Genomic DNA, 26,786 nt, shown 5'->3' with positions numbered 1-26,786 from the left:
AGTGGGGAAGCAATGTAACACAAATAATCCAGTCAGTACTGTAAGAACCACATTTTGGCTTTTTTGGCTGCGGGGAGCAAACAGTCCCAATTACCCAAAGCAGCTGATATTCATTGTCAGCATGGCCCAGAGCCTTTTCCCCCAGTAGTAATCATTTGGAGGTTGAAATCTTGGCTCCAGTTCACCTCTGCAGTGGGACTTAATTCATGCCAGATTGTGGTGGTTTCTGTAGCAGTCCAACTCTGCCAAGGCTCAAAGTCCAAAGATTCTCTCATGCAGTGGCAACAAAGGAGGAGCAGAATTAAAACATAAAACTCTTGTTCTATGACCTTTCAGCTATTACTGTTTAATTATTTTTATGACATTATAAGTCATTTTGCCAAGTCATTCCTTAGCCCTTTTCCAAAATATGACAATGATTATTAACTTGGTCTCTTTTCCTAATAACCTATAATAGATATTTGGAATAGAAAAATGTCAGACTGTATCAAATGAAAGACATCTGAATTTCTGTGGAGTCAGTTGGTCTTTAGGTTAACATTGTATACAAGTATGTGTGTAGGAACATAGTCACACATATGAGATTGTGCCTGCAGGTCAATTTCTAGAAAAGAAATTGCTCACAGGTGTTGCCTCTGGAGAGAAGTGGGGAATGGAAGAAGGGTCAGCTCTGCGAGATCTTCTAGGCAGTAGTACTTCTTTTATTCTGTTTAAATTTTTTTTTCTAATATGATGGCTTAACTTAAAAAATACAAAAAAAAAAAAAACTGTCTCAATGACTGAAAAGTATGATAATACTTGCAGGTTTGGGTAATATAATCCCTTTCCTCTGGGTCATCTAGTATTGAGACTTTTTTGTACTGTGTTTAAGGGGAAAAGATTAATGGCTTTAGGTCTCCTGAAGTTTAAACCCAGGTTGCTAAATTACCTACAGTTGGTTAGTAAGGAAATCAATTTTTGAAATAAAAAGTTCCCCATAAAATTTTTTTTTCAATTGTTTCCTCAGTTGATGATTTTTGCCCTCTCTTCAGACAATAGTGAAATATAAAATGAGATGCAGCATTACAAAATGAAAAGAATTGGAGGGAAAAACATTTGTTTTTAATGAAGTCAAGTATCTTCATTGATTCCCCTCTCTCCACCTTCTCTCTCCCCCAACTATAATATCATAGAATACTGAAGGGAAGCACTTTCCAGATACATGTTGTAGAGACTAAGCAACATTTAATGGATAACTTACATTATGCTATTATACATTTATAAGCCTAGAAGAAGCATTATTAGCTTCCACAAATACTATGAGTATTAAACATTCAACAGTCATAACCCAGTTTGCAATCTCCTATGACTTACATAAAATTTCACCTCAATAAATTGCAGTGAAAATAGATGGCAGACGGGAAGGTAGGACTAGATTGCAGTTCCGACTCAGAGCAGCATGCAGAGGCTCTCATAGTGAATTTAGCTCCAGAATGACTGTAAGAACCAACGAGAAATCCAGAGAGGACCCAGAGAACCTCTGAAGAAAATAGACTGCTCCTGCAGGACCCAGGAGACATCCAAATACTGTGCTGGTATCCATGGCTGAGAGGCCAACTGACAGTTCACATTGCAGGACTCTGTGAAGACAACCCCCAGTACCAGCCTGGAGCGGGGTAGACGTGCTGCATGGCTAGACCTGGAAGAGAGATAACAATCACTGCAGCTCAGCTCACAGGAAGCCACATCCATAGGAAAAGGGGAAGAGGACTACATTAAGGGAATACCTCATGGGACAAAAGCATCTGAACAACAGCCTTCAGTTCTAGACTTTCCCTCTGACAAAGCCTCCCCAAATAAGAAGGAACCAGAAAAACAACTCTGGTAATATGGCAGAACAACTCTGCTAACATGACTCTTTAATATCCCCCCAAAATCACACTAGCTCATCAGCAATGGATCCAAACCAAAAATGTACCTGATTTACCTGAAAAAGAATTCAGGAGGTTAGTTATGAAGCTAATCAGGGAGTCATCAGAGAAAGGCAAAGCCCAATGCAAAGAAATCCGAAAAACGATATAAGAAGTGAAGAAAGAAATGTTCAAGGAGATATTTGGCATGAAGAAAAATATAGCAAAAACTGTAGGAAACACTGGACACACACAAAAATGCAAAATGCTCTAAAAAGTCTCAGCAATAGAATTGAACAAGTAGAAGAAAGAAATTCAGAACTTGAAGAAAAGAGCTTAGAATTAACCCCATTCAACAAAGACGAAGAAGAAAGAAGAAGAAAATATGAACAAGGCCTCCAAAAAGTCTGGGATTATGTTAAATGACCAAACCTAAGAATAACTCCTGAAGAAGAGAAATCTAAAAGTTGGGAAAACATATTTGGGGGAATAATTGAGGAAAACTTCGCCAGCCTTGCTAGAGTCTTAGATGTCCAAATACAAGAACCACAAAGAAGATCTGGGAAATTCATTGCAAAAGATCATTGCCTAGGCACGTTGTCATCAAGTTATCTAAAGTTAAGACAAAGGAAAGAATCTTAAGAGCTGTGAGACAAAAGCACCAGCTAACCTGTCAAGGAAAACCTATCAGATTAACAGCAGATTTCTCAGCAGAAACCCTACAAGCTAGAAGGGATTGGGGGCCTATCTTCAGCCTCCTCAAGCAAAACAATTATCAGCCAAGAATTTTGTATCCAGCAAAACTAAACTAAACATCATATGTGAAGGAAAGATACAGTCCTTTTCAGACAAACAAATGCTGAGAGAATTCGCCACTACCAAGCTACCACTAAAGGAGCTCTAAATCTTGAAACAAATCCTGCAAACACATCAAAACAGAACCTCTTTAAAGCATAAATCACACAGGATCTATAAAACAAAAATAAACTTAAAAAGCACAAATAACAGCAACAACGAAAAAACAAAGGTACACAGGCAACAAAGAGCAGGATGAATTCAATGTTACCTCACATCCAAAGTTGTTTGAAAAGACTTAAAAGCAGTGCTTCCTGAAATTCATTTTTCTACTTATATACTATAATCCTCCCATTTAGAAATTACTTTTTAAGGTTTCATCTATAAGGAAGGTAGAGATAAAATATAAATGTTTGGCCAGGCATGGTAGCTCATGCCTGTAATCCAAGCACTTTGGGAAGCTGAGGTGGGTCAATTGCTTGAGACCAGGAGTTTGAGACCAGCCTGGGCAACATGGCAAAACTGTCTCCACAAAAAATACAAAAACTTAGCCAGTGTTGTGGCATGTGCCTGTGGTCCCAGCTTAAGAAGCTGAGGCAACAGGATTGCTTGACCCTGGGAGGTCAAAGTTGCAGTGAGATGAGACTCCAGCCTGCGCAACAGAGCACGACTCTGTCTCAAAAAACAAACAAACAAACAAATAAATGTTTTCAATATAACACTGAACCAACCCTACTTCATAATTGTTTTCAATAAAAACATCTTCTCTAATATAGTGACTCCTAAACTTGGCTTCTTATCACTATTAACTGTAGAGCTTAAAAAAATTTTTTTCTCCACCATAGCCTTCTGAATAAAAAGCTTCAGAGGTGAGACCTTGGAATCTGTAAGTTTTATAAATTTACTAGGTGATTCTAATGAAACTAACCTTTCATTGTGCTGATAGATGTTTAGAAATAATCAGTTCAGGCCGGGCGCGGTGGCTCAAGCCTGTAATCCCAGCACTTTGGGAGGCCGAGACGGGCGGATCACGAGGTCAGGAGATCGAGACCATCCTGGCTAACACGGTGAAACCCCGTCTCTACTAAAAAAAAATACAAAAAAATTAGCCGGGCGAGGTGGCGGGCGCCTGTAGTCCCAGCTACTCTGGAGGCTGAGGCAGGAGAATGGCGTAAACCCGGGAGGCGGAGCTTGCAGTGAGCTGAGATCCGGCCACTGCACTCCAGCCCGGGCGACAGAGCGAGACTCCGTCTCAACAAAAAAAAAAAAAAAAAAAAAAAGAAATAATCAGTTCAAAAATTTAGCTGTTACATAAACTTAAATGCCTTCAGGGGCCAGCCAGTTAACAGAAGTGTGAGAGGCATCCCTGTGTAAACCCAAGAAAGCTATCATTAGTGTCAGTATATTTTATGTGTGGCCCAAGACAGTTCTTTCAATGTTGCCCTGGCAAGCTAAAGATTGGACAGCCCGATCTAGATGTTAGATCTATCAGACTGACTAGGTTCAGTCTCAACTTTTTTGATAAGGATATTTTATAGATGTACCTCACATTGCATTATAGCAGGAGGCATGCAATGTCTTGAGTCACTTTTAGGGATGGTAGGATTGATCAGTGGATTCAGGTGGTAGCAACTTGAGCCTTCCACTTTTAAGTTCTCCATCAACCTTTCTCCTGATGGTTTCAGCATCCATTGATTGTTGTAGCCTAAAATCCACCTACCTCGGCCTCACAAAGTGCTGAGATTATAGGCTCCAGCCACCGCGCCTAGCCTCTTTCCACTTTTTAGAGCTTTTTTCCTGAATATTGAAATGCATATGGCATCAGATATCTGGATATTTTTCTGTCCCCAATTTCTGCCATTTCCATGTGACTTTGAATTTGGTCTTTCTTATTTCAATTCATTTGTTAGATGGGGGGACTACTAGATCTCAGCTTCTATGGTCGCCCCCAGCTGTGAAACCCCATTGTTTCCAGGCAACAACCTCATTGCAGAGACTCAGGTCACCAAGTTACATTATGGCCATGACAGTTTTGTTTGTAATGACTAGTCAGCAGATGTAGGTTACCCTTCTGGCCTAAGCTATTTACATTTTGGCTTTTCTCTTTCTTGTCTCCACATGGTCTAAGAACACCACATCTGAGATCCTGAGTGAATTTGGTCTCTCTATTTAAACTAAGAACTTTGATATTGATCTTTTATTTTTTTCCTAGGTATACACATTTTCATAACGGTTAAGTATAAATCTCAAGAGGTATGGCAGAGATAAAAGGGCAAAAAGGCAATTCTTGCCTGGAGCTATCCTTTAATTATAAGCTCTAATCTGTGACTCTCTCAATGGGTTTCTCTACTCCTTAATTAAATAAGGTGCCATTAAATCAGTAACTCAAAGGGCTATTAACTCCTTACAATACTTTTAAATATAAATACCTACTTGCTTGTCTCTTGAGAAAATTCTTTGAATAGCTACTTAGTTTTTAAAGAAGTTAGGAGATACAGTGGGAATTCACTTGAACTGAAAATGCACTCTGCCATTTGGATCACATCAAAGGGGTTGCCGTAGTTTTCCTCTCATACTTTCTCCTCAGCTACCACCACACCTGAAGGACTCAAGACAGTCATACAGAATTAAGCTTTAGAGTGGCTAGAGAAGGCACATTTAATTAGGAGCCAGGGTTCCATAACTGTCCAGTATGGGCCTAGCAACGCTAGGCACTTTGTATATACCATCTTACAAACCTCCCAACACCAGATGACAGATGGCAGGTTTCTAGGTTTAGAATGGTTAACTAACTTTGCCAAGATCACATGGCTACTTAGTGATGGAACCTGAATTAGAATTCAGGACAGGTCCAAAGCTCTTTCTCCTTGTGATGGTTAACTTTATGCATCAACGTGACTGGGCCATGGGGTGCCTAGATCAGCTCTCCTGGGCCTGTAGCTTACTAGGTGAAGATCATTGGACTTCTCAGCCGTCATAATGGTATAAGTCAATTTCTTATATAAATCTGTTTCTGTCTTTGTACAAATATGTCTATTTTTCTTGTTTCTCTGGAAAGCCCTGACCACCACACCCCCTTACAGGTCATAGCTATATTACTGTTCTAATTCCACATTTGATTGTATGTCAATCACTTTGATTTCTGTCCATCTTTTTGCTCCATTTATAAGAATTGAGAGTCATCATAAATGGAAACTAATTGTAATGAAAAGAAAAAGTTTTGAAATCTCAGGTAAATTTATTAATTTACGTAAACTTAGAACACTGCCAGAGACATACCAGTAAACAAGAGTTTGCTTTTAAAATTATTATTATTGAGGTGGTTCCCAGATGGCCAAACAGGAACTAGCCTTCAGCTCCCAGCGTGAGCAACACAGAAGACGGGTGATTTCTGCATTTCCAACTGAGATACCGGGTTCATCTCACTGGGGCTTGTAGGACAGTGGGTGCAGGACAGTGGGTAGAGCCCATGGAGCATGAGCCAAAGCAGTGAGAGGCATTGCCTTACCCGGGAAGCACAAGGGGTCAGGAAATACCCTTTCCTAGCCAAGGGAAGCCGTGACAGAGGGCAGCGGGAAAATCGGGTCACTCCCACCCTAATACTGTGCTTTTCCAACAGTCTTAGCAAATAGGACACCAGGAGATTATATCCCGCACCTGGCTCAGAGGGTCCCATGCTCACGAAGGCTCGCCCATTGCTAGCACAGCAGTCTGATATGGAACTGCAAGACAGCAGCGAGGCTGGGGGAGGGGCATTCACCATTGCTGAGGTTTAGTAGGTAAACAAAGCGGCTGGGAAGCTCAAAGTGCGTGGAGCCCACTGCAGCTCAAGGAGGTCTGCCTACCTCTGTAGACTCCACCTCTGGGAGCAGGACATAGCTGAACAAAAGGCAGCAGAAACTTCTGCAGACTTAAACGTCCCTGTCGTCCCTGTCTCATAGCTTTGAAGAGAGTAATGGTTCTCCAGCACAGAGTTTGAGATCTGAGAACGGACAGACTGCCTCCTTAAGTTGGTCCCTGACACCTGAGTAGGCAAACTGGGAGGCACCTCCCAGTAGGGGCCGACTGACACCTCATACGGCTGGGTGCCCCTCTGAGACGAAGCTTCCAGAGGAACGATCAGACAGCAACATTTGCGTTCTGCAATATTTGCTGTTCTGCAGCCTCCACTGGTGATACCCAGGCACTGTTTCCAGAATGGACCTCCAGCAAACTCCAACAGACCTACAGCTGAGGGTCCTGTTAGAAGTAAAACAAACAAACAAACAGAAAGGACATTAACACAAAAACCCCATCTGTACGTCACCATCATCAAAGACCAAAGGTAGATAAAACCACAAAGATGGGGAGAAAACAGAGCAGAAAAGCTGAAAATTCTAAAAATCAGAGTGCTGCTTCTCCTCCAAAGGAACACAGCTCCTTGCCAGCAACGGAACAAAGCTGGACGGAGAATGACTTTGATGAGTTGAGAGAAGAAGGCTTCGCACGATCGGTAACAACAAACTTCTCAGAGCTAAAGGAGGATGTTCGAACCCATTGCAAAGAAGTTAAAAACCTCAAAAAAAGATGAGACAAATGGCTAACTAGAATAAACAGCGTAGAGGAGACCTTAAATGACCTGATGGAGCTGAAAACCATGGCAGGAGAACTACGTGACGCATGTACGAGCTTCAGTAGCCAATTCGATCAAGTGGAAGAAAGGGTATCAGTAACTGAAGACCAAATGAATAAAATGAACTGAGAAGAGAAGTTTAGAGAAAAAAGAGTAAAAAGAAACAAATGAAGCCTCCAAGAAATATAGGACTATGTGAAAAGACCAAATCTACATCTGATTGGTGTACCTGAAAGTGACAGGGAGAATGGAACCAAGTTGGAAAACACTCTGCAGGGTATTATCCAGGAGAAATTCCCCAACCTAACGAGGCAGGTCAACATTCAAATTCAGGAAATACAGAGAATGCCATAAAGATACTCCTCGAGAAGAGCAACTCCAAGACACATAATTGCCAGATTCACCAAAGTTGAAATGAAGGAAAAAATCTTAAGGGCAGCCAGAGAGAAAGGTCGGGTTACCCACAAAGGGAAGCCCATCAGACTAACAGCAGATCTCTCGGCAGAAACTCTACAAGCCAGAAGAGAGTGGGGGCCAATATTCAACGTTCTTAAAGAAAAGAATTTTCAACCCAGAATTTCATATCCAGCCAAACTAAGCTTCATAAGTGAGGAGAAATAAAATCCTTTACGGATAAGCAAATGCTGAGAGATTTTGTCACCACCAGGCCTGCCTTACAAGAGCTCCTGAAGGAAGCACTAAACATGGAAAGGAAAAACCAGTACCAGCCACTGCAAAAACATGCCAAAATGTAAAGACCATCAATGCTAGGAAGAAACTGCATCAGTTAACAGGCAAAATAACAAGCTAGCATCATAATGACAGGATCAAACTCACACATAAAAAAATATTAACTTTAAATGCAAACAGGCTAAATGCTCCAATTAAAAGACACAGACTGGCAAACTGGATAAAGAATCAAAATCCATCAGTCTGCTGTATTCAGGAGACCCATCTCATGTGCAGAGACACACATAGGCTCAAAATAAAGGGATGGAGGAAGGTCTACCAAGAAAATGGAAAACAAAACAAAAGCAGTGTTTGCAATCCTAGCCTCTGATAAAACAGACTCTAAACCAACAAAGACCAAAAGAGTCAAAGAAGGCCATTATATAATGGTAAAGGGTTCAATTCAAGAAGAAGAGCTAACTATCCTAAATATATATGTACCCAATACAGGAGCACCCAGATTCATAAAGCAAGTCCTCAGAGACCTACAAACAGACTTAGACTCCCACACAATAATAATGGGAGAACTTAACATCCCACTGTCAACATTAGACAGATCAACGAGACAGAAAGTTAACAAGGATATCCAGGAATTGAACTCAGCTCTGCACCAACTGGATCTAATAGACATCTACAGAACTCTCCACCCCAAATCAACAGAATACACATTCTTCTCAGCACCACATCACACTTATTTCAAAATTCACCACCTTGTTGGAAGCACTCCTCAGCAAATGTACAAGAACAGAAATTATAACAAACTGTCTCTCAGACCACAGTGTAATCAAATTAGAACTCAGGATTAAGAAACTCACTCAAAACCACTCAACTACATGGAAACTGAACAACTTGCTCCTGAATGACTACGGGGTACCTAACGAAATGAAGGCAGAAATAAGGATGTTCTTTGAAACCAATGAGAACAAAGACACAACATACCAGAATCTCTGGGACACATTTAAAGCAGTGTGTAGAGGGAAATTTATAGCACTAAATGCCCACAAGAGAAAGCAGGAAAGATCTAAAATTGATACCCTAATATCACAGTTAAAAGAACTAGAGAAGCAAGAGCAAACACATTCAAAGGCTAGCAGAAGGCAAGCAATAACTAAGATCAGAGCAGAACTGAAGGAAATAGAGACACAAAAAAACCCTTCAAAAAATCAATGTATCCAAAAGGCGGTTTTTTGAAAAGATCAACAAAATTGACAGACCGCTAGCAAGACTAATAAAGAAGAAAAGAGAGAAGAATCAAATAGAAACAATAAAAAATGATAAAGGGGATATCACCACCGATCCCACAGAAATACAAACTACCATCTGAGAATACTATAAACACCTCTACACAAATAAACTAGAAAATCTAGAAGAAATGGATAAATTTCTGGACACATACACCCTCCCAAGACTAAACCAGGAAGAAGTTGAATCCCTGAATAGACCAATAAGAGGTTTGGAAATTGAGGCAATAATTAATAGCCTACCAACCAAAACAAAGTCCAGGACCAGAGGGATTCACAGCCGAATTCTACCAGAGGTACAAGGAGGAGTTGGTACCATTCCTTATGAAACTATTCCAATCAATAGAAAAATAGGGAATCCTCCCTAACTCATTTTATGAGGCCAACATCATCCTGATACCAAAGCCTGGCAGAGACAACAAAAAAAGAGAATTTTAGACCAATATCCCTGATGAACATCAGTGGAAAAATCCTCAATAAAGTACTGGTAAACCAAATCCAGCAGCACATCAAAAAGCTTATCCACCATGATAAAGTTGGCTTCATCCCTGGGATGCAAGGCTGGTTCAACATATGGAAATCAATAAACATAATCCAGCATATAAACAGAACCAAAGACAAAAACCACATGATTATCTCAACAGATGCACAAAAGGCCTTCAACAAAATTCAACAGCTCTTCACGCTAACAACTCATTAAACTAGGTATTGATGAGATGTATCTCAAAATAATAAGAGCTATTTATGACAAACCCACAACCAATATCATACTGAATGCGCAAAAACTAGAAGCACTCCCTTTGAAAACTGGCACAAGACAGGGATGCCCTCTCTCACCACTCCTATTCAACATAGTGTTGGAAGTCCTGGCTAGGGCAATCAGGCAAGAGAAAGAAATCAAGGGTATTCAATTAGGAAAAGAGGAAATCAAATTGTCCCTGTTTGCAGATGACATGACTGTATATTTAGAAAACCCCATCGTCTCAGCCTAAAATCTCCTCTAAGATGATAGGCAACTTCAGTAAAGCCTCAGGATACAAAATCAATGTGCAAAACTCACAAACATTCCTATACACCAATAACAGACAGAGAGCCAAATCATGAGTGAACTCACATTCACAATTGCTGCAAAGACAATAAAACACATAGGAATACAACTTACAAGGGACGTGAAGGACCTCTTCAAGGAGAGCTACAAACCACTGCTCAACGAAATAAAAGAGGACACAAACAAATGGAAAAATATTCCATGCTTATGGATAGGAAGAATCAATATTGTGAAAATGGCCATACTACCCAAGGTAATTTATAGATTCAATGCCATCCCCATCATGCTACCAATGACTTTCTTCACAGAATTGGAAAAAAGCACTTAAAACTTCATATGGAACCAAAAAAGAGCCCGCATTGCCAAGACAATCCTAAGCCAAAAGAACAAAGCTGGAGGCATCACACTACCTGACTTCAAACTATACTACAAGGCTACAGTAACCAAAACAGCATGGTACTGGTACCAAAACAGAGATAATAGACCAGTGGAACAGAATAGAGCCCTCAGAAATAATACCACACATATACAACCATCTGATCTTTGACAGACCTGACAAGAGCAAGAAATGGGAAAAGGATTCCCTATTTAATAAATGGTGCTGGGAAAACTGGCTAGCCCTATGTAGAAAGCTGAAACTGGATCCCTTCCTTACACCGTATACAAAAATTAATTCAAGATGGATTAAAGACTTAAATGTTAGACCTAAAACCATAAAAACTCTAGAAGAAAAGCTAGGCAATACCATTCAGGCCATAGGCATGGGCAAGAACTTCATGACTAAAACACCAAAAGCAATGGCAGCAAAAGCCAAAATTGACAAATGGGATCTAATTAAACTAAAGAGCTTCTGCACAGCAAAAGAAACTACCATCAGAGTGAACAGGCAACCTACAGAATGGGAGAAAACTTTTACAATCTACCCATCTGACAAAGGGCTAATATCCAGAATCTACAAAGAACTTAAACAAATTTACAACAACAACAACAACAACAACAAAATCCCATCAAAAAGTGGGCAAAGGATATGAACAGATACTTCTCAAAAGAAGACATTTATGCAGCCAACAGACACATGAAAAAATGCTCATCGTCACTGGCCACCAGAGAAATGCAAATCAAAACCACAATGACATATCATCTCACACCAGTTAGAATGGTGATCATTAAAAAGTCAGGAAACAACAGGTGCTGGAAAAGATGTGGAGAAACAGGAACGCTTTTACACTGTTGGTGGGAGTATAAATTAGTTCAACCATTGTGGAAGACAGTGTGACAATTCCTCAAGGATCTAGAACTAGAAATACCATTTGACCCAGTCATCCTATTACTGGGCATATACCCAGAGGATTATAAATCATGCTGCTATAAAGACACATGCACATGTATTTTTATTGCGGCACTATTCACAATAGCAAAGACTTGGAACCAACCCAAATGTTCATCAATGATAGAGACTGGATTAAGAAAATGTGACACATATACACCATGGAATACTTTGCAGCCATAAAAAAGGATGAGTTCATGTCCTTTGTAGGGACATGGATGAAGCTAGAAATCATAATTCTCAGCAAACTATCCCAAGGACAGAAAACTAAACACTGCATGTTCTCACTCATAGGTGGGAACTGAACAATGAGAACACTTGGACACAGGGTGGGGAACATCACACACCGGGACCTGTCGTGGGGTGGGGGGAGGGGGAAGGGATAGCATTAAGAGATACCTAATGTAAATGACGAGGTAATGGGTGCAGCACACCAACATGGCACATGTATACATAGGTAACTAACCTGCATGTTGTGCACATGTACCCTAGAACTTAAATTAACAGACCAGGGCAGCAGTGTGCAACAGAGACCCTCTCATGCCCCAGAAAGACTCACATATGCCCAGACAGCAAGCAGCAGGAATAAAAGTCACTGATGAAATTGGAAGACTCAGATTGTTAGCTAACACATTCAAATCGCCCTTTTCCTTAGCCTCCCCTCAATCCCTTAATATTCGAACATATGGGCAAATAAACATGAAATCCATTTGAGGAAACAAATGTTATATTTTCTTTGCATATCTGAGCATTTATTATGTTTTCAATTCTGCTACCACAGACTAAGATCATATTACTTTTTGGGGGGTAGGAGTAAAGATGACATTGTTGAATTATATTGAGCTTACTGTTAAGAATCCTATGTTTTTAAAATATAAATTTGCAAATAATTATGGGGCTCTCGACTACTGTTTCTACCCAAGCTGCTTTTTCTATATGTGATTGGTTCTCAACTTTGAGTGTGCATCAAAACCACTTGGAGGGCTTGTTTAAAACACAAATGTCTAACCCTACCCCCAAAGTTTCTAATTCAGGAGGTCTAAGGTATGGCCCGAGAATCTGCACTTCCTAACACGTTCCCAGGTGATGCTAATGTTTCCATCTGTAGACCACACTTGGAAAACCAGTGCTCTAAGTCCCGCTTTAGTGGACAGACATTATTCTGATTTCACTCTCACAGGCATACAGCTGGCATTCATACAGCACATATAAAGAATTAACCTCCCCCCAAACTTATTAGAACTTGATTTTCCACATTATCAATAACAGAATACCACTTTCACCCACACAGAATGAAAAAACCTTAAGCTTGATAAAACCCAGTGTCGCAAAGGATATGAGGAAACAGCCTTGTTGTTGAGTTTATAAATGGCTGCTGTTTCTGGATGGCGATTCTTGGCAGTAACTACCAATATTTTTAAAGCATAAATCCTTTAGTACAGGAATTTCTTTCTAGGAACCCCATAAAAATAACTAAGTGAATAAATGACGTTCACAGCAACATTTATGAGTTGGAAATAACCTAAGTTACTCTTAATATGAGAAATATTAAAAAGTATTGAGTCATAAAAGTGAAAAGCATCTTCTGATTATTTCTACAGTTTAACCACTGAATAATTGTCTACAGTATGTTCTGTAGTAGAAGAAAGATATTCTGTAACAGAATCTCATTTGTGGGTGTTCTAGTGTGGTACTCAATTGCTGAAACTTACATGACAAGATGAAAATCCATTAATCGCTTAGCATACTACTTAGCTGCACTTTATCAAATTGACTTTAGTGATTGTTTTCCTTCACTCCTTAGAGATTTCATAAAGCTCTACCCAACTCCTTGACTTGCTCATGTAGTATTAAATGACAGGGAAATTGGCTTTGAGCCTAAATTCATAATCTTTTACCTTTTCACAGTTTCCTCAGTGAATTATATGTCTTTCATGTTCCCATCCATAATTTAAGAAAACTTTTTGACGTAGACTCACAAGAAGATGCAAACATACCTGAGTGAGGTCCCACATACCAATCACCAACTGCTTCAATGAGGACATCTTACATGCTGGTAGTGCATTACAAGTTGGTTCAAGGAATCCCACATACACTTTTAATGGTCACCCTTAATTTAGTTAGAGACTCAAGATATTTAATGAAAAGTTAGAACAAACATGGAAAAACATGGAAAGAAGAGGGTGGAGAATGATCACCTCAGTTAAAAAAATGTGGTATAAAAAGAATGTTATTTCTGGAGACAGAAAACATGCACTCTAGTTACAGTATTGCTACTAACTATTAAAGATCTTGTGTGAGTTAATTCATATTTGGAGCTCAGATTTATAATTTGTAAATGAGTTTGAGGAACTAAGCCACAAAGCTCTTTTCCAATGCCACAATTATTACAATTAGACAGTATTTTACTATCAGAAGCCCATTTGCTGATCATATTTAAAATCTTAGTGCCAAGATAAAAGTGTGCATTAGTACAATCTTCTTAAAAAGCAGTTTGGCAAAAAAAAAAAAAAAAAAAAAAATCAAATTTAAATTGTGCACACTTTTTGCCCCAGTAGTTCCTTATCTATAAATTTAAAGAAACATGCAAATGGGCAATTATACAATTTTCAATGATCTCACAGCAGTATTTTTGAAGTTGTGAAAAATAAGGCACTGATTATATTTAATCAGTGCCTCATTTGCCATTAAAATGGTAAAAAGTGCAATTACTTTTGCACTGACCTAATAGGTTTACGCAATGCAATACTACACAACTATTAAAGTATGGCTACTGAAAGGCATTCATGATATACTGTTGAATGAAAAAAATACCACAGAATATTTAGTACCTCAGATCTTTATGTATAGTATACATACATGTATCTATTTGTATAAGTATATATCATATTGGGATGAGTAATACTTAAATGTACAGATATTTAAAGAATATATATTCTCTACTTTTATATCTCTGTATAACGAGAGATTAAAGGTCTGAAAGATGTATGCAACAGTGGTGTTTACCTCCAGGATGTATAGGCTGTGGGTATAGTATAGGCTGGGATAGGGAGAGAACTATCACCTTTTCTTTAAATTATAAAACTAAATGTCAATTTTAAAAATAAAAGGCTCAAAGTGAAATAAGCTATATATTTTTTAAAAATGTAAATATCTGAATAATTAAGCACCAGTAATCTCAATAGCACTTACTTAAAAGTTCATTTTCTCATTAACTTGAGATGCCGCCTTTACTGTATTCTAAATGCCATTGAGTCTATTTCTGGAATTCCTCTTGTTACATTGGACTTCCTATTTTTAAAGGGCCGATACAAAACTTTTCATTCATTCAACATTAGGAATGCCTTCCAATATCCACACTTTAACAGTTGCATAGTACTGAGTTACATGAATGTATCATAATCAGTGTCTTTTCACAATTACAAAAATGTGGCTGTGAGATCTTTGAAAATGTATCATTGCCTATTTGCATGTTTCTTTATGCTAAATCTGTAGATACAGAGTATCTGGGCCAAAAAGTGTGCACACTTTTAAAAATTCTGATAGCTTCTGCCACGGCAGATTTAGAGTATGTTTTAGTGTCGGATATGGCTGGTCCTCTCTAATTCTTTTCAGTTTCCACGGTTTTTCTAGTATATTCTCTCAAAGGACAATATAATTTTTATTGGAATGGCATTGAATTTATAAATAAACCTAAGTGGAGAAAGACATGTTTTAATGTTGTCTTTCTATCTAAGAATATCATGTATCTTTTCATTTGCTGGAATCTACATTTTTGCCACTCAAGAGTTTTTTTTAGTTTTCCTCATACAGATTTTACCGTGTCTTAAATTTACACATTAAGTTTTCTTTTTACTTTTGCTATCACAAAGGTGGTCTTCTCTTCAAGTATCTTCTAACTAGTTTAGGTTTGCATACATATATATATGTATAGTCTTGTTACTCTTTTTAGTAAACATTTTTATTGAGCTATAATTATACATACAGAAAAGTGCACAAATCATATACAGCTTGATAAATACTCATAAGGTGAATGCACCTATGTAACCAGCACCTAGATCATGAAACAGAACATTACCAGCACCACAGAGTCCCCTTGTACCCTCCTTCACTCCTACTGAGTTAAAGCCAGTTGAAAACTAATGTATACTATATGGTTCCACTCATATAAAATTCAAAAACAGACAAAACTAATTGGTGATTTTGATAGTGCTTACCTTTGGGAAGAGAGGTAGTGACTGAAAGGGGGTGCTGATTTCTGACACCATACATAAATGCTGTTTTGAATCAAATGATTCAAAATGGAATCAAAGTATGCACTGGTGAAGCCTACTGATATTTATATGTAAATTGTATTTAATAGCTACTTTACTAAGTTCTTTTATTGTTTAGTTTTTCAACAAATTCCTTTGGGCTTTCTAGATACATATTCATATCAGAAAATAGTTTTAACTCTTCCTTTGCAATTCACATCTTTATTTTGTCTAACTTCATTGGCTAAAACTCTCAACACATTAAGTAGTAGAGGAGTTAGTGGGCATGTCTTGTTCCTGACTTCAGCTGGAAAGTCTCTTTTGCTTTGAAATTTAAGATGCTGGCTTTTAGGTAGACATACAATGTTAATTGATTATTCATCAATTTCTACTTAGCATATTTAACGTGAGTGCTCAATTCTATCATGTCTTTTCTGCAAAGATGAAGATATTTCTTAACTCTTAATATGATGAATATTAATAGATTATCTAGTATTGAATTACCCTTGTATTCTTATAATAAACCCAACTTAGTCATGATTACCTTTTGAAAGTGCTGTTGGATTGTTTGCTAATGTTTCATTAAAACTTTTTATTAATATTCATGAGATTGCTCTATAATTTTCTTTTTGGTACAGTCTTTGTCAGGTTTTTGAATCAATGCTATTACATTCACTTTATAAAATGAATGTAGCAGTTTCCTTTTTTTTTTTTTTTTTGCACTTTGAGGTTCAAGATTCTTTTTCTAGTCTCTGCAATTGTTTAAGCAAGAATGGGATTATTCAATCTTAAAAGGTTTGGTAGAAATCCCCTTGAAACAATCTAGGCTTGAGGCTTCCTTGGTAAGGGGTACTTTTAACTATTTGTTTCTTCTATGGCAACTGGTTTGTTGTGACCTAAATTTTGGCAATTTGCATTTTTCTCAAAAGTTTTCGAATTTAATGTGTAAAATTGCTCAAAGTAGTCAATTTAGACAAATTTCCTCTTTTACTGTTTCCCCCTTGTCATTTAAATTTTTGTATTTGTGCTTCCTCCTTTTTTTCTTAAATAGATTAGCTGGTAGTTTATCTCACTCAACTCCCTGCACTATCCATCACCAACTTGGATTTATTGCCTTTATTGTTTTGGTTTGCTACTAGTAATTATTTCTTGCTTTTATCGTTATTAATTCCTTCCTTCTGCTTTATTTTGCTTTTTACTCCAAGTGTTTGGTACTTGGTTAATTTTCACCTTCTCCTTTTACTGATAATTGCATTAATTAATAATTGCAATAACTGTCTCTCAAAAATGATCAGTAAAAATTGATAATAAATTTCCTGTCATATTTGCATTTTTTTTGGTAAATATTAGGTTTTTATCTGTCTTGCGTCATGTCTTTCTGGTGTGCTTTCATTGTCTGTGAGGATATTGGTCTATTTATTATTTCTCATCCTAACTTTGAATGGAGTTGGACTGTAATCCTGGCTCACTCACTTTTTTTTTCCCCTTAACTGAAACGAGTTTTTCTGTACTTTTAGGTGGGAGGAGTGGTTCTAGGATGACTTCACAGCCTTAGAGCTCCCATTTTCACAGTGATTTAAAAGAATATATATGTGTGTATATATATGAAAATACATATATATAATGTCTCTGTATCTTGGCCTTTCTTCCCAATACTTATCTAGATATTTCTTTTGTCCTATTTTACCCATCCTGCCCATTTGAATTCTAATTCTAGAAGTTTGTCCTCAGTGCTGGGCTTTGTCTCATTAGCTTCAAGACGTACACAGCAAAAAACCCAGACTGCTCTAATGCAGTCATCAGACCTTATTATATTGCTTTAACATTCATCTGCAAATGGGATTCTGTAGTCACTTCCCAGTTTCAGTGCCTGTTCTTAGATTGGGCCACTGCACTTTGTAGTGAGAAACTGTGGGCAGTGTTGTAGTTCTCCAATTTGCAGAGCTGTCAGAAACCAGCTGCCTTCCTTCTACTTCCTCCCACAGATACTGAAACTATGTGGGTCAGTGGTTTGTCCTCACTTAGTTGTATTTTGAAGTTCATAGAGATACTTCGTCATCTAGTGTTGTAATAGTGTCTTATAGTGTCCTAGTTGCTCTGTATTTTTATGGGGAGATTAGAAAACAACACTGTTATCATCATTTTCCCTGAGGTTAAACTGTTAAGACCTCTTTATGTTGTAGGAGAGGTTTTAATTACAAAAATAATTTTATGCTCATTATAAAGAACCTATAATTTGAAATTTGCTATATTCCAGGTACTATCCTAAGTGCTTTATCTGTATTATCTCATTTAATCCTAAACCCTGTGAGTTAGGTTTTACCTATTTTCCTTATTTTATCAATGGGAGAGTCAGGGTCCAAGATCATGCCACTGAACTGGCAAATCCGGGATTTAAACCCAGGTCATGTGATTCCAGAGCACCTCCTCATTAACTGTCTCTCAAAAATGATCAGGTCCAACAGTTTTCAAATTATGTAACACCGTCAGCAAGATTTCTATATGAATTTAGATTAAATACAAATAACTATTTAAAGATCTAATAACACATATATATTATAAATCAAATCTAAAAACACTGAAATGATAAACAGGTTAAATTATGCCATATGATCTGACTAATCTTATTAGTATGCAGATGCTCAAAACAAAGCTCCTCCTCCTACCTTCTAAAAAAAAAAAATACCACAAAATTAGGGGGCAGGAAGGAGACAATTAGGGAGTAGGAAAATAGAGCTTTTTAAGATTTCAGACTTTATATTTCCCCTCATTATATCACTCCTGTTAAGGAATAAAGTATATATGTGAAATATTGCTTATAATTTATTTAATCGATAAATACTTTTCTTGTAAATAACTATTTAGAAAAGTTAGAAATAGTTTCTCCACAATTCACACTGGCCTGCTATTTTCTGGTCAATTAAGTTGCTATGGAATGTGAACATTTACTAGTCCATAAAGTTTCACAAGAAAGTCTCCCACAGGTATATCAATTAGAAGTATACTAAAATTTATAATCTTATGGTATTAAATTATAAGGAGCTAGAAGATAGTTAGCCTTATGAAATACTTTTAGATTGGAATTTTCCTGTAACTTACATTTATGAATACAGTCATACAGTTACTACCTTTATTACCTCCGAACCTTTCTTAGTGATAAAGAAAAAACAATTTGGGCTTTTTATATAGTACTAAAGCAATTATATATATATGCTACTTCAACTTCCAATGTCTAAGAGATGACTTAGTTTGAGATATGGATGTCTTAATTTGCCAGGATTTAAATAGTAGTAATTGGAATAACCCATAGAAGGATAACATCTGTTAGCAAGCTTAGTTTTTCCCCATCAGAAGATTTTTTTATTTCTAATTAAAAAACATACAGTTGGCAAACTCAGGTTTAAAACTAAGCATGCCAATAATAAATGAATCATTTCTCCAAGTACATAGTGTTTCCCTTGGGAAGGACTGTTATTTTACAATATTTTTTTTCTCTAATTTAGAAAAAAAGATAACATTTAAAATATTACAATGCCTAAACAGTGATACCAGTAATATAGTTTTTATAGTGATGTTTGTATTTCAACATTTATTATCACCAAGACTAACTTAACCCAACCCCTTTAGTGAAGAGATTTCTTTCCCCATTTCAGTACTAGACTCATAGTTCTGAATGTCACTAAGCAAGTAATGGATTTAAGTTACTGATTAATTACTAATGAAGAGTTTTTATATTATCTCCTTTATAATTAGCTAGTTCATAAACTTAAGAAAACAAAACAATGAACAAAAACAAAACCCTATTTCTTACCCTCTAAATGGTTACATTTGCCTTTCACTTACCTGAAAATATGAGAATAAAAATGACCATGTATAGAGTTGCACCACTGAATCTATTTGAATGGTTCTGTTTTTATATTTTTCACTTATTTAATTTGAAAAAAATTAGAAAAGCATTAGTTTGAAATTAGAGCAGCTAACACACTGGGGGCAACGAATTAAAAAACTCAAAAGGCTAAAAATAAAAACACAAAGTATCTTTCCTTCTAGATAAAAAAGATTGTTTTCTTCCTAGAAAGCAAAAAAAGAAGAAGAAAAAAAAAGGCAACTAATGATTTGAGAATAAAATCAAACATAACTGGTATTCACCACAGCAATGTGTAAATAAATGACCCACATAGCACAAAACTTTCTCATTCACAATCACATATAGTTAAGTTGCTTTTCCCTCAGTTACTTCATAGTTGTCTTCAAACAATCTCCTTTTAGAAAACTATCATATTAGTTAAACCTATTTATTCTTACTGTGAAGTTAATTTCATTTATATAGGCCACAAAGGTTTAATTGGCACACTTTACTTAAGAATAAGACAAAATAAGTCACTCTTCTTTAAAAAAAATTATGGTAATCTGTTTTCAAAGAATAATCCCAGATACTTAATTCATTAAAGGAAATTTTCCACCATCAGCAATGAGCTTTTTAAATGATCACTAAGTGTTCACCTGAAGATTATCAATGCTATAATGAAGTGCAAACTTGTTTTGAAAATTCGTGTCAATTTTATAAGATACAATTTGCACTGAAGAGTTTTTAAAAAGATAACCTACACACATACAGTTAATTTGCCTCAAACAACTTCTTAGAAATACAGTATAAACATTTAAGAACCACGACAAAGTTGTGGTTCAAACTTCAACAAAGATTTTCTCGAAACCCAGTACAAAGATTACTGGCTCAAGACCATATCCCAAAGTGACATCAGCAGGAGATTTGATTGTAAGACTCTACCTTTTAAAAAAAGAGCACACTTGGTTATACATGGCTTTTAAACTTGAGCTACAGTTATGCTACAAATCCCCCCACCCTCCCAATCTAAAGTCAGTCATGTGGAGATATGTACATTCTCTGAGCATTGTTTAGAGTCCTTGGTTTTCCAGCTTTGATGGAGATCTAGAAGGCGTTCAGAAGTCCGTGTGCTTACATTCAGAGCAGGATGAACTTTACAAATTCCACTTTCCTCCATTAGTGACAAGCCACAGATCCCAAAGTATGCATGCAAAGCATCTGAAAAGAAGGCATTTAAAACATCATAACAGGCATTCCTACTTGTAAATTCTACAAAATATTTCAGCTACATATTTACCAGCCCATCACTCCATTAAAAGTTTAGAGAAATGCTAATATAGTTTTTAAAATATTTGCTTTCTCAAAATCTCAAACATCAATTTAAAAAAAACACAGATGATCAAAATAAAATATTTTATTCATGAAAATATCACTAACAAAGGAAAACAGTTTCCAACTGAAGAGCTGATACTATCCATAACCTCTGTGATGAAAAGACAGGAGGAGCAGCAGTCACATGTAAGACTTCTTACTTGAGGGAGTTTCCCTTTTTGCTTACTACAGAACATGGAAATGAGTAGCTTCAATGCTGTATCATTAAATCTTTTTTCTTTAAAATGAAAACAAAACTCTGAATCTAAGTTGCAATACCCCTTGCTCCACGTTTTGCCTCTGAAAGTTCCTAAACCATAGACAATACTATCCTAACACTGTGTTAAATAAAAGGAGCTTACATAAAAATAATCCATTCTGGAATGCTGTGCCATATTTAATCCTCCTATTTAGGGTCATGTCAGTCATTGTAAAAATATCTGATCTGACAATAAAAACAAACTCACATTCTATTTGGTTGAAATAATATGAGTGCTCATACCACGACAATTCCGCACTGGCTCACCAGTTCCCACCTTTCAGGGGGCAGCAATCCTCTTCTATTAAAGTGGCCAATGAAATCACATGGTCATTCTTGCCTAGGAGTCTTATGTAGACTTCTGAAGAGCTCAGAGCTTTGCAGTTATAGGAATACTACAAAGACAGTTTTGTACCAGTCAAAAATGTTTTTTCTATGAATTGGTCAACATTTACGGCCTTAAGAGCTATTAAAGTTCAAAATAGGCTGGGTGTGGTGGCTCACACCTGTAATCCCAGTACTTTGGAGGCTGAGGAGGGTATATTGCTTGAGCCACAGGAGTTTGATACCAGCCTAGGCAGTATGGGGAAGCACCATCTCTATAAAGAAATACAAAAATTATCCAGGTATGGTGGTGTATGCCTGTAGTTCCGGACACTCGGGAGGCTGAAGTGGGAGGCTCACCTGAGCCTAGGGAGGTTGAGGCTGCAGTGAGGCATGACTATATCACTGCACTCCAGCCTGGGCAAAAGAATGAGACCCTGTCTCAAAACAACAAAAAGTTCAAAACATCTTACCACATCAAATTTTGTCAAAAGGGTTAAAGAAAAAGCTTTACTTACAAGAGTATCACTTATTTTTCAGAACAGAAATGACAAATAGTTGTGCTTACTCAATGCCATTGTGAAAACGTTATTTCACTAATAGAGGCCCATGTTGATCACCTTTTAGGCCTTTTCAGAAAATACTTAGGTTTCTTCTGGCTCACTTTCCTTTGACTTTCAGACTATAAAAAATAAATTTGATTTCACCTGTAATATTACATCATTCCATATAATTATTCTAAAACTACAAAGGGTACAAAGCAACATTAAGCTGTTTTCTAGAAACCTGGAAACTTTTCTAGGAAAAATTACAACAGAAAATATACATCCATAATGACATAAAATAGAACTGTGTAAAACTAAAATCTCTCTGGATAAAGTAACAAATAAAACTTATTTTTTTCTCCAAAAGATTTTTGTAACAGCCAGTGAGACCAGAACTCAATGGTTTCAAGCCTCAAATTGCTTTTTTAAAAAACTCCTTATCTGTAGGTGGCAATGTATAAGCACTTTACAAGTGGAAATATGTTTACTCCATAATAAAGCACTTTAGATGCTGAAATATATATATAATTCCATAACAAAAGGTCATTCTTTAGAAGTTTCTTTCATAAATATATATAAAATCCCTTTGTGTCAAATTTGCTACTAAATTTACTAGAACCAAGAATAAGCTTAAAGAATCTCGTTAAAATGATTGTAAGGGTTCTGGGACCAGATCTTTACACATAAATTCAAATTAGTAAAGACTTTCTATGCTTTCTAGTGCATACTCTGAAAACATTTAATGTATCTGTAAAAAGTAAGTAGAACATCCAAATATTTACACAAATGTTAAAGTTAGCAACTGATCTCTCCGGAAAAAGCCTCAAGAATTTTCTTTTAAAAAAGCTATTGCAAACACTGAATGTATTTCAAGTATGTTTACATAAGAAATGTTTTCGGCCCGGGTGCGGTGGCTCAAGCCTGTAATCCCAGCACTTTGGGAGGCCGAGACGGGCGGATCAAGAGGTCAGGAGATCGAGACCATCCTGGCTAACACGGTGAAACCCCGTCTCTACTAAAAAATACAAAAAACTAGCCGGGCAAGGTGGCGGGCGCCTGTAGTCCCAGCTACTCGGGAGGCTGAGGCAGGAGAATGGCGGGAACCCGGGAGGCAGAGCTTGCAGTGAGCTGAGATCCGGCCACTGCATTCCAGCCTGGGCGACAGAGCGAGACTCCGTCTCCAAAAAAAAAAAAGAAAAAGAAATGTTTTCTAAGAGATTGTCATTTCCCTATTTCCATTATTTGTTAAAACAGTACCCGCACTGATTGAAAAAATGGAATAAAGACCAAAATAATTCTGTTTTCTTGAGGCACTAGAGATATCAAAAATTTCAAAATATTATTTTTCTTGAGAAATTAACTTCTGAAAACACACTTTGGCTTACAACTTTGAAAGCAATGTACACTTTCTCTAAGAAGGCATGTTTTACTATGCATTGATTGATTGAGATAGTCTTGCTCTGTCGCCCAAGCTGGAGTACTATGGCACGACCTTGGCTCACTGCAACCTCCACCTCCCGGGTTCAAGCAATTCTCCTGCCTCAGCCTCCTGAGTAGGTGAGACTACAGATGTGCACCACCATGCCCGGCTAATTTTTTGTATTTTTAGTAGAGACAGGGTCTCACCATGTTGGCCAGGCTGGTCTCAAATTCCTGATCTCAAGTGATTCACCTGCATCAGCCTCCCAAAGTGCTGGGATTACAGGCTTGAGCCACCACACCTGGCCTTTTATTTTATTTTACTTCATTTTATTTTTTGAGATGTACTCTTGCTCTGTTGCTCAGGCTAGAGTGCAGTGGCGTGCTCTTGGCTCACTGCAACCTTTGCCTCCCAGGTTCAGGCAATTCTTCTGCCCCAGCCTCCTGAGTAGCTGGGATTACAGGCACTCACCACCAGGCCTGGCTAATTATTATATTTTTAGTTGAGGCAGTGTTTCATCACCAAGTGGCCAGGCTAGTCTCAAACTCCTGACCTCAAGTGATCCGCCCAACTTAGCCTCCCAAAGTGTTGGGATTACAGGAGTAAGCCAATGCACCTGGCCTAGGAAGCATGTTTTGTATGAAAATATAGGCAAGTAGGGGTATAAGGAAATATTCCTGCTCATTTCAAATACAAAAATATGATTTCATGAGCTCCTTATTTATATTCTGATTCAAGTACACATTCCAACTATAGCAGTTCTGTGATGGAAGATGAACGTTGATGAGGCACTTTCTAGGCTGGTAATAAAAACCACAACTCTATTGCAATACTGGCAAAAACAATCATTCCTTGTGTCTAGTTTCATATTTGTAACTAATTCTTTACTTGTTTATCTAAAGTGTCAGTGTTTGAAATTATTTTAACACACTCTTAAATGGATTTTTATAGGGAAGCTGTATATACGGTCATTTTGCGGAGGTGAAAACGTAAGTCGGCTGAGGTGTCGGCTACAAAATGATGCTAGAGGTGGGAGAGGAGCCAAATTTTGGGAGGGCCTTGAGTGCCATGCCATTTATATTGTCTGAATCTGTTGAAATTTGGAGAACAAGAGTATGGGAAGTGAGAAACACATATTCAGGATTTGAAATATTTTATTTAATGATTTTTTTTTTTTTTTTTTGAGACAGAGTCTCACTCTGTCACATAGGCCGGAGGGCAGTAGTGCAATCTCGGTGCACTGGAACCTCTGCTTCCTGGGTTTAAGTGACTCTCCTGCCTCAGACTCCCACATAGCTGGGACTACAGGCACGCATCACCACACCTGGTAATTTTTGTATTTGTAGTAGAGTCAGGGTTTCAACATGTTGAACAGGCTGGTCTTGAACTCGTGACCTCAAGTGATCCACCTGCCTCAACTCCCAAAGTGTTGGAGTTACAGGCATGAGCCACTGCGCCCGGTCTATTTAATGACTTCTGAAAAGAGTAAGAACTGATTCCCTTCAGGATTGGGAGTAATTTACTATACTTAGCTCAAGTCATGACTAATAATCCTAATGGCTTTGGATGGGCTAAATTATTCTCTTCTTTGGAAAGGACCCATTCAGACCATCTACGTTATTGCTGAAAATGAAATAAAACATTACTAAGTACAATATTTGGGAAAAAATGCACACTATACCCATGCATCTTGATAATAAACTCTTTCCTTTATACTCCCCAATACCCTAAATCTATCCTAAGCTTACACAATATACCTTTTTAAAAATAATATTTAATGTAACTTTGCAACTGTGAATATATTTTCTATCATATGCCTTTTCTGATAAAGATGCTTGAAGATCTATTCAGGAAATAAAGGTTGTTCTGGATTCACAAAGAAAATAATTACCTGGATGACTGTCTGGCCACTTGGCAAATCCCCCTACGAGGCGATCTTGAGTTGATAAGATGTAATTTCTATTTTTCTCAAAGTTAGTGTATTGGAAAATTTTTAGAAGCTGAAATGACATGACAAAACTCCTATCAACCTTTGGGTCAAATTTCAGATATCTGTCACTTAGATATGCTTTTCTTTAGCTAAGGTGCTCAGACCAACTCTACGGGGCCTTGAGCACTTGAAATGAGTCAATCACATTATCTTTTTTATTTTCTTATCAAATCTACTCTCCTTTTCTTGACCCTCTATTTCCTTCTTCTGAATCAGGCCAACTGCACCCTTTGAAGCACATTAAGCTAAATTCAAAAGACAACTCCAATCCACTCAACATAATCAGTCATTTTAAAAAGTAAATTTTATCTACCCATATTTTAACTCTTATGATAAGCTCTTTAGCTATTAGTTATAAATTAGTAGTAACTGGAACTAAAAATATTTTTTTAAAAAAGAGCAAACAGAAATTACTAACCAGATGCTAGAGACAGTTTTGAAAATAGTAAAAAAGTATAGCTCTTTAATTAGGAAAGAAAAAGGTAAGACAAAAATGATTGCGACATAAAAAACTATATCGTTTTTAATGATTTAGGACATGTACTTAGTTTTTCTCTCAAGAATCCATAAAAGTAAGATACAAATAAATAAATAACACTGTGAAGTTCAAGATGAGGTGTGCAGTAGGTAAGAGGGATCAAGAAATTTCTGAAGATACAAAGTAATTTAATATATGTCAACGAACCAGAGAGAGCCACAGCTTTTAGTGACTGATGAAGAAGCATTATTTCTCAAAAAGAAAAGCTAAACTCATAAGAAAGTTATGGTACAAACAAGAAACAAACTTATTCATTTACATTCATTTAATTAATAGACTATAAGGAAAAAGGCTTTTTTGAATCTTGATGTTACGAACATTTTCCATCAGTGGCACATTGGTCATTAAATAAAAATGAAAAAAGGATAATATTAACAGTGCACTTGGCTTAGCAATAAACAATATTTGCACTATCACAATAAGTGTTGGTTACTGGTTTTCAAATTTTAGAATCAACCTATAGGCAAAGCCTGAAAGATGTGATTATTAATACTGAACAAAAATATGAATGTTTCCTAACTTGACATTATAAAAATAAAGGTAACCTTATATAGCATTGGAAGGTAGAAGATGAGGAAAAGATTCAGAACTAAACATA

General features: G+C 37.1%; 1 protein-coding gene across 3 annotated transcripts in view; it reads right to left on the bottom strand.

The window, feature by feature from the left end:
- Positions 1-15,584: 15,584 nt before the first annotated feature.
- PGGT1B (protein geranylgeranyltransferase type I subunit beta) overlaps positions 15,585-26,786 on the bottom strand; it is a 57,766-nt gene continuing 46,564 nt past the window's right edge. The window contains exons 8-9 of one of the 3 annotated variants that reach the window (XM_033181514.1): positions 25,552-25,660; positions 15,585-20,959 (exon numbers count right to left, since the gene is read on the bottom strand). In XM_033181514.1, coding sequence (XP_033037405.1) covers positions 20,778-20,959; positions 25,552-25,660 — 291 coding nt within the window. In that variant the 3' untranslated portion in view covers positions 15,585-20,777. Of the gene's footprint in view, positions 20,960-22,257; positions 22,378-25,551; positions 25,661-26,786 lie in introns of those variants that run through there. The other 2 variants (XM_033181516.1, XM_033181517.1) reach the window with 2 other exon arrangements.

Source organism: Trachypithecus francoisi, unplaced genomic scaffold (genome assembly GCF_009764315.1).
Source record: "Trachypithecus francoisi isolate TF-2019V2 unplaced genomic scaffold, Tfra_2.0 Lachesis_group2, whole genome shotgun sequence".
In the NCBI taxonomy this organism is placed as follows: domain Eukaryota; kingdom Metazoa; phylum Chordata; class Mammalia; order Primates; family Cercopithecidae; genus Trachypithecus; species Trachypithecus francoisi.
The sequence above is the reverse complement of the archived record's forward strand: the minus strand, read 5'-3'. Positions and strand labels throughout refer to the sequence as shown.